Source organism: Xiphophorus hellerii, chromosome 17, assembly GCF_003331165.1.
Source record: "Xiphophorus hellerii strain 12219 chromosome 17, Xiphophorus_hellerii-4.1, whole genome shotgun sequence".
In the NCBI taxonomy this organism is placed as follows: Eukaryota; Metazoa; Chordata; class Actinopteri; order Cyprinodontiformes; family Poeciliidae; genus Xiphophorus; species Xiphophorus hellerii.
Genome location: NC_045688.1, coordinates 2,919,779 through 2,928,836, shown reverse-complemented (window position 1 = coordinate 2,928,836; position 9,058 = coordinate 2,919,779). Strand labels below are relative to the sequence as shown.

General features: G+C 38.6%; 1 protein-coding gene across 2 annotated transcripts; it reads left to right on the top strand.

The window, feature by feature from the left end:
• The first annotated feature begins 391 nt into the window (after positions 1-391).
• cct2 (chaperonin containing TCP1, subunit 2 (beta)) lies at positions 392-9,044 on the top strand. 2 transcript variants are annotated; one of them, XM_032589842.1, is made up of 16 exons: positions 392-505; positions 1,814-1,889; positions 2,003-2,068; positions 2,156-2,267; positions 2,776-2,852; positions 2,921-3,033; positions 3,875-4,077; positions 4,156-4,256; positions 5,325-5,452; positions 6,025-6,128; positions 6,243-6,362; positions 6,882-7,010; positions 7,537-7,640; positions 7,724-7,823; positions 8,602-8,743; positions 8,822-9,044. In XM_032589842.1, coding segments are annotated over exons 1-16 (1,608 nt in total). In that variant the 5' UTR covers positions 392-503; the 3' UTR covers positions 8,853-9,044. The 2 variants fall into 2 exon arrangements, with proteins under 2 accessions (XP_032445733.1, XP_032445734.1); XM_032589843.1 differs by having other exon boundaries at positions 396-509; positions 1,815-1,889.
• The last annotated feature ends 14 nt before the right edge of the window (positions 9,045-9,058 follow it).

Genomic DNA, 9,058 nt, shown 5'->3' with positions numbered 1-9,058 from the left:
ACTTCTCATGTTTAAATTATCTCAAAAAGAATATGATTGGATTCAAATTAAATTACCACAAGGCTTTATACACGTACCACTTTTATTCATCATCTCTGTCACTTATTTTCAGTTTCCTCATGCTGGAACTACAAGATCTGAAACTATTTAGCCTAATCACTGAGAATTTAGCAACACACTGAAGTTAAAGGGAAATTTGATCGGTTTTGTTTCAGGAAAAAAGGCTTGTGGATCCCAGTGAGGTTAATGTGTTTCCATAATATTAAAATGTATCTTAATTTGTAAGTCAGCTCTAAGTATTTAAACATCTTTAAAAGTATGAAGATCTTCTTAAATTTTATGTTATATCACAAAAGGTATGTTAATTCTAATTAGCTGTACGATGGATTTTTTTTTCCGTTATGTACTTTGAACGCACCATCACGCAGATACGTCTTTGCGTCACGGTCACGTCCAGCCCTTCCTCGGTGTGCGTGCTTTGCTTCCACCCTTGAATTACAGACATCATGGTGAGTTTTCTTCTTATTTAAACTCATTTCAGATCTTAAGATGAGAGTTTTTACAGTAACGGACCGCTAAGCAGATTTTTAATCGGTCCCGTAGTTGTTTTCCGTAGTTTTTGAGGTAATTGAACGGTATTTGAGCAGGATGTGCTAAACCGGTGAAGAGCAGGCACATGGGGCGGTGTGGTTGCGCTAGCGGCTAAAAGCTAACGGCTGTGTTTTAAGTTTTATAGTCACTCTACTGCGGCAAAGCTGTCGGGTTTACATCTGCGAACATATTGCTCTAAGTTCATATGTTGGTCTTATTTTCAGTGTGGTTGGTTATGTTCTTCCCTGCTGGCCTATAGCATGCTAGTTAGCTCAGCGCTGCTCTTTTGTGGCTCATTCAGGAACAAATGAGCGAAATAAATCTGTCAGGAATAAAGAACTGGACCTTGACTAGCATGAGCTGACGGAGAGATAAAAACAACTCAATTTATGATAATTTATTAGTGGTGTGTGTTCATGATATTTTATGCTTTTGTGTTATTTTTTTTAATTAATGTTAAAGCTTCTAGCGGTTTCCAGAGGGGCGGGGCTAAGCTGCTTCTGCTGCGTTCACATGGACTCGGAAAATAAAAGTTGTGGCCACACCTCGTGTCTATAATTGTAGCCCCCTAAAGGATCAAAAAATTGTTTTTCACTGCATTTTATCCCAATTTATTTGTATTTCATTAATTCGATTAAATAAATATGAATAGTTTATGTAACAACAAGAAACCATAAATGAAAAGGAGCAGAAATGCATATAAACTTATTCAGATAAAGAGAAAATTAGCTACGTAATTCAGAAAACTACTCCATTGTTCAAATACACAGCAAAACATCAGCTTATTCAATGCCATCATGATGATGTATGAAAGTCCCTTTTATATGTTAATCATTTTTATTTGTCATCATTTTAAACAGGTTTTGTTTATTTCAAGTTTTCTATATATTTAAAGAAAACATTAACAGTAAATTTTTCTTAAAGATATCCGTCATAAATTAACAATATAACCAAGAGGTAAAATAGCTATTTTTTTCCCCCAAAGTTATGTTAATACGGTAATTGTTTCTTTTATTGACCAAAATTTCATTCTAACAGAAAAAATAACATGTAGCAGCATTGGGTGAAAATTGACCAGTTTGAGTTATCAGTTGATGAATTGTTGTGTTTATATTAAACATTATTGTTTTCACACATAACATTTGATAAACTGAAATAATTTACATGTTGAGCTAAAGAAGATCAGCGGTGAATTTGTTAATTCAAAGCCTCCTCTTCCTCAGGCGTCCCTATCCATGGCCCCGGTCAGCATCTTCAAACACGGAGCCGATGAAGAAAAAGCAGAAACTGCACGACTGGTGGGGTTTTTTGAGCAAATGTTTATTTTGGAGCATCATTTTACTCTCTGGCATTTAAATAAATGGGTGAAATGATAATTTATTGGTTGTTTTGGGGTTTTTTTTATCTGCAGTCGTCTTTCGTTGGCGCCATCGCCATTGGCGATCTGGTGAAGAGCACTCTGGGGCCGAAGGGAATGGTGAGTCGCCTAAAAAACCTGGAGCTATTATTCGTAAATATACCATCAGTTTTCTGTGGTGAATAACGTGCGGTGATTGTTTTGCAGGATAAGATTTTGCTCAGTGGAGCAAAAGGCGGCATGGTGACGGTAACCAACGACGGAGCGACCATCTTGAAGGCCATCGGCGTCGACAACCCGGCTGCCAAAGTTCTTGTTGGTGGGTGGAAACCGAACGTTGCTCCTAGAGAAACGGGTTTCTCTGAATTCCTGATGTTAAGCAGCTTCTGATTGTTTAAGTGTCGTGAAAATTACTTTGGTTTCCAAACTTTATTCTACTTCCTGTCGTCTGAAAGTTGTTTCCATCCTTTTAATTTGTTCGTTCGTCTTTTACATCTGGTTCTGTTAATGATTGTTCATCCTGCCATCCATCCAACTGTGCATCCAACCATCCGTTTGCTTGTTCATCCATCCAACTGTACATCCATCCGTCTATCATTATGATCATCCATCTGTTCACTCACCCCCTGTTTTTCTCTCCTTCATGCTTAGTTTTTTATTTTCACTATAAAAGTTGTTTTTGAGTTAAATGAAAAACTTGCTATTGACCTTCTGACCTGGGAAATTGTTTCATTTAACCAGCTGGTTACATTTTAACTTTAAAAGCTGTTTGTTTGTATGAGGCGGCTCCTGAAACGTTGAACCAAACTGATGTAATTTCTCTGCAGACATGTCGAAGGTTCAGGACGATGAAGTCGGAGACGGGACGACCTCGGTCACTGTGCTCGCTGCCGAGCTGCTGAGGGTAAATACAGTACTACTGGGAGGCAGCTGAGATTTTCCTTCCACTTAATCTTCCTCTTCCTGGTTCAGGAGGCGGAGCTTCTGATTGCCAGGAAGCTCCACCCTCAGACCATCATCTCAGGCTGGAGGAAGGCGACTCAGGCGGCCAGGGAGGCTCTGAGAGAGGCTGCTGCCGACCACAGGTCAGAAAACATCCACAGGCGCTGGAAATCCTTGAGAATGCTTGAATTTCAATCAGGTGTTTTCAAGGTTTGGAAACTGATTTCTGTATATGTTTGAGTCAAAACTTTATTTCCAGTTGAATAAAAATATTCTACTAATGACGAAAAACACAATTTTTCTTTGTCTAATCTTGCACTCCATTTTTATTTTTTCTTGCGACATTTCTGTCAAGAAAAAATTTGAGTCACACTCAGATATTTTCACTTCGTTCCGTCACTCAAGCCTGTTGAGGCTACCGCTAACTAGATGCTAACATACATTGGTAGCTAGCTAGCTTGCTTTTATTTTTTGCATGAATCATGGATCAGTGCAAATTTATCACCAGTTGGTTGGACGAAGTTTGTAGATTTCTCTGGATATATAGATCTTAAACTCAATTCATAATGGTCTTAAAAATCTTAAATTCAGATAAAAAACTTAAAAGGTCTTTAAAAGTCTTGAGTTCTACTCATAATGGTCTTTAAACATTTTAAATTCAAACATTTAAAACATTTAAATTTAAACATTTTACATGTCAAAGTCTTAAAAAGCTTGCAAAGTGTTAAATTTCTTTCATAATGGTCTTAAAAAGTCTCAAATTCTGATCAAATTTTTTAAAATGTCTTTAAATTCTATTCATGGTGGTCTTAGAAAGGTCTTAAAGTCTTAAATTTGAGTTGGTCAGACCTGCAGAAACCCTGTACTACCATAAAAAATTCACAACAATAATACATGATAGATTTAGCGTTGTCTTCAAACTTAATTTAACCCCTGTAGCTCATGAAACAAATTTCCCATGATCGTCCTGTTTGGTCTCCACAGCAACGACCCGGACCGCTTCCAGGAGGACCTGCTGAACATCGCCCGCACCACGCTGTCGTCCAAGCTGCTGACGCACCACAAAGACCACTTCTCCAAGCTGGCGGTGAAAGCCGTCATGAGGCTGAAAGGCTCCGGCAACCTGGAGGCGATCCACGTCATCAAGAAGCTGGGAGGAAGCCTCACCGACTCTTACCTGGACGAAGGTGAGGCTCACGTCAGGCGGACGGAGGGGGCTCTGCTGTACGATTGGCTCGTTGTGACGTTTCGGTGAAAACGTTTAGGTTTCCTGTTGGACAAGAAGATCGGGGTGAACCAACCGAAGAGGATGGAGAACGTCAAGATTCTGATCGCCAACACCGGCATGGACACCGACAAGATCAAGGTAGAAAACGCTCCAGATCAGCGCCGCATAACATCTAAAGTCAATTAAAACATTCAGTTCAGAAATACTTTACTGATCCTAAACGCAAATTAAATCCTGTTTCAACTCATTTTAATTCAAAATTTAGTTTTTGTAGATGGTGGTGGCTGTTGCAGTCTGTGTTGCAGCGAATTTGAAGAAACCTCTGACTAAAGACTCTGTTTTTCTAAGACAATCTCATTAATATCCAATAGGGATACAAATTATCGATTTGAGTTGGTCTAAAGTTGATTGGTTTTATGTATCGACTAACGATTGATAAGCGACCATTTTCTTAAAAACCTGCAGTTTCTCTAGAAAGCTGACCGTCCTCGTAACATAAAGGGCAACATTTGTCATGATATGCTGAATTTTTTAAAAGTATATTATATTTTATCAATATTTTTGTCAGCTGTTAAATACTGGTAGGCCTGCCATGATAGTAAATTATTCTGGACGATAAATCGTCCCAGAAGTTATTGCGATAATATTGTGGTTTTGAGACCATTTTCCAGTAATACAATAACGCAGGAACACATTCTCAAAGATCAATAAATTTTACATTCTAATGAACATTTTAACACTGGGACTAGAAACAACAAATAAAATGAATCATAAAGTATCTGTAAACAAAGTTGTCCTTTAAAAAAAAGTTTGAGATTAAAACATCAGACTGAAGACTTTTATTATCCAATTTTTGGTAGAAAGAGAAAAAGGATAAATCATGCAAATTAAAATGAATGAGTTTGGTTGAGAGGTTGACGCTACGCCTCACAAGCTGAAAGAGTTTGTCAATTGTTTAAATTTCAAAACAGAACTGCATAAAGTTCGTTTCACACCCCACAACGAACTCTGTCTGGGCCGTTTCTCTTTCCCATTCTGGTATGGGTCCACCATCTTTGTTTTTGTATCAACTGGCTCCGCTAATGGATGATCTGTGGCGTCCTCTGCTGGCTGGAGGCCAAACTACACTACTAAAAGTCTATGTGGGCGTTATTAGTCGCTCCATCTATCAGAACTAATTTCTTGTTCTGCTCTGACGTCGGGCAGATCTTTGGCTCCAGAGTTCGCGTTGACTCCACGGCAAAGGTTGCGGAGATCGAGCTAGCCGAGAAGCAGAAGATGAAGGAGAAAGTCGACCGAATCCTGAAGCACGGCATCAACTGCTTCATCAACAGGTAAAAACGCTCAGGGTGGCGATAGAGGTCAAAGGTACCGCAGCATGTCGTTTCACGTTTATGTTGTTTTGGATTTAAAAACATGTTTAAATCGCAGTTTAACAGAAAAACCACCTCATTCTAACACAAAAAATGTTTAGCTTGAAAAAATCAGCTTTTGTTGTTTATTTTTTCTAAATTAGCCTTTTTCCATGAAGCAATGTTTCTTTTTTTATTCCAGTTTGCACATTTTTCAGTCAGTAGATACTCAGCTGGTAGCTTTCCATTACAAATTTGCGCAGAACTTTAATATTCCGCTAATGTCGACTTGCCTGATGCAAGAAAAGTCGCCATTGCAGTTTTGGGAAATGCGCTGATTTCATTAATGTGAAAATGACGTAATCCTGGTTCACAATCATTATCAAAAGTGGTGATTTCCCATTACTGAATATAGTTTACGCAAATCCAGCTGCTCAGTTTTATGGTCCAGCAGTCAGTGTTGGTCCTAATAAAATAAACAGAAGTTTGTGTTTCTAAACCACTTACATGAGAGCCAGGGGTGTAAATACTTCATGTTTCTGTTCTTGCCACAGGCAGCTGATCTATAACTACCCAGAGCAGCTGTTCGCTCAGGCTGGAGTCATGGCCATCGAGCACGCCGACTTCGCCGGCGTCGAGCGCCTCGCTCTCGTCACAGGTACGTTTCATCCTCACCTCTGATTATCCGTCATGTCAGACGGTTTGTAAATGGATTTATTTGCTGTTACCGGGCGGATTTTGAGCTCCGGTTCTGATGGATCCGTGTCCGCAGGCGGCGAGATCACCTCCACCTTCGACCACCCGGAGATGGTGAAGCTCGGTCACTGCAAGCTGATCGAGGAGGTGATGATCGGCGAGGACATGCTCATCCACTTCTCTGGGGTTGCCATGGGTACGAACATACGAATCCTCTTCAGAAAGGAAACGATTTCTCTTTCAGGGGAGAAAAAAACATTTTATTGGAGGAAGTAAATGTCTTCCAACTTCACTTGGATTCATGGTTTGAGACTTTAGTCTTAGTAAAAGTTTATTTTTATTGAAGCATTATGTTTCTATTGGAGTAAGTATTACATTTTTACATATTTTTATTGTATAAATCAAATTTTTGGATTGTACATTTAATGATAAATGCATGACAAGTAACCGTAATAAATATTTCAGATTTAAATATAATTATTAAACGCAGTTAGTGCCCTTTTTAAAATTTTACTAATTCATGTGGAGACTTTTTTGGGATTCCTGTCGTAAAACCTAAAATTAAAATGGTTTTCATGTTTTAGGGCACTTTTGTTGTTCCATACAGTGACGTTATTTGACCACCTTAATGCAGATTGAAGCTGCCGTTTTGTGACACCTTTGTTGTAGATATCAGTCAGTGAGAGTTTAACCTTTGACCCGGCCCTCCTCCCAGGTGAGGCTTGCACCGTCGTCCTGCGCGGAGCGACGCAGCAGATCCTGGACGAGGCGGAGCGCTCGCTGCACGACGCCCTCTGCGTTTTGGCTCAGACTGTGAAGGAGCCGTGCACCGTCTACGGAGGAGGTACAGTGACAAAATCTCAGATGTCTTTTAAAAATAAAGTCTCAGATTAAGACTGATTTCCAATTTTAATTGATCTTTGTTTCAATCACCTTTTCTCTGAGTTGTATGATGGATTATTAGTGCCACATACTAGAATTTTGTTTATTGTATTATTTTGACTATATTGTCGTATAACTTTATTCTTGTAATAAAAAAAAAAGTATCCTGGCTCTAACATTCTGTCATACCTGAATTCAAAGTGTAAATAAATAGAAGCTGTAAAACACGCTTGTCAAACAAGATGGCACCAGTAGTAACTATGGAAACCCAATGGCAAATAAAAAAAAATTAAATCCTGAAAATTAATTGTGTGTATTTTAAGCTTTTTGAAGGATTAGTCCAGATTCCTGGACAGAAACTTCTGGAGGAAAATCTGGACTTTTTTTTATGAGATTTTATTAAAATTCAAGGGATTCAGTTGAAACTGAGGAGCTTCTGCTGAAGTGGTCACTCATTGCCCCCATACCCTCGTTATCGCCCCCTTCAGGCTGCTCTGAGATGCTGATGGCGAAGGTGGTGAGCGATTTGGCCAATAGGACGCCAGGAAAGGAAGCGGTTGCCATGGAGTCATTTGCCAAAGCGCTCACGATGGTGCGTTTGTTTCTATTAAAAATTAACATCAAAACTTGCACAAACTGAACATCTTTCCCTTTTTTTCCTGTTTTCTTCTTTAGTTGCCCACCATCATCGCAGACAACGCCGGATACGACAGCGCCGACCTGGTGGCTCAACTGAGAGCTGCACACCAAGAGAACAAAACCACATATGGACTGGGTGAGAGAACCAGCAGCTTGTTTCTATTTTTCTGTCAAAAACACCATCGAATATTTGTTTGCTAACTTTCTTCGTATTTTGTTTAATTATTTAAATTCAGCAGTAAGTTCAACAAGATTTATTTAGGTTGTTTCAATTTAATGAATGTTTATTATTCTTTATTAAAGGTGCAGAAAAAAATAAAGTTTATAGAGAATCAAAATTTCGACTCCTGGAAGTTTTAAATCGATTCAAAATAATTAAAAATCAACGTTAGTTTGCTTGTTTATTTATGTTTTTAGAAAATTATATTTGGAATAATTCCCTTATTTTTTTTATTTAAGAAAAAGCCAGAAAACTAACCTGATGACCTGATACTGGTCAATACAACATATTTTTGTTTAAATATAAACTGATGGGATTTAATACAGTATGACCAAATATATGAATGTTTTAAATAAATATATTTATTATTTACATTGTCTTTTCCTTTTTTCAGTGACATAATTTAAACTATGACTTATTGATAATTTTATATTTTATATCTGAAATGTTAAAATTGGGGGTTGTTTTTGTTAAATTAGTGTTTTGAACATTGAATCAGTCAAAACATAACATTTAATTTAGTTTCCTTTTCCTTGCTCTAATATGTGAAATATTACCACAAAAAATTAATAACAGTAATAAACGCTTATTTTTTTTAGCTTATTTGTATTGTGCTGGAAAAGTTTGACATCTTACCTTGAAAATGCTTGAAAAGTCCTTGAGTTTTTGTGTGAGCCTCCTGGTTTTGCGGCAGACATGTCCGAAGGCTCGATAGGCGACATGGTGACTCTGGGAATCACCGAGTCGTTCCAGGTGAAGCGCCAGATGCTGCTGAGCGCCTCCGAGGCGGCGGAGATGATCCTCAGAGTCGACAACATCATCAAAGCTGCTCCCAGGTGAGACTTTCACTAATCTGCAGACAATTTCCTCCCATTTATTCACCTCATCTGAATTTACTTTGACTGTTCCCGCAGGAAGAGAGTCCCCGACCATCACCCCTGCTGAACCAGGATTCAGACGACAAACAGGAGACGGATGAGATTTATTTATCACCTCTGTGTAATCCAGACGGTTTCTTTTTTCCCGTTAGCATCGCAGCGCCGCAGATATCTGGCTACAATTTGCTGTCAAACATTTAGATAAGGAAGTTTGGATGTTGTTTTTGTTTACTGAAATAAAAACGAAAGCTCAAGTTTCTGCCTCTTGTGAGT

Excerpts from the sequence above, each read along its gene's own strand:
- cct2 (XM_032589842.1), top strand. Across the intron at positions 7,641-7,723 it reads TTGCCAAAGCGCTCACGATG|TTGCCCACCATCATCGCAGA; the intron begins GTGCGTTTGTTT and ends TTTCTTCTTTAG. Across the intron at positions 8,744-8,821 it reads ATCATCAAAGCTGCTCCCAG|GAAGAGAGTCCCCGACCATC; the intron begins GTGAGACTTTCA and ends CTGTTCCCGCAG.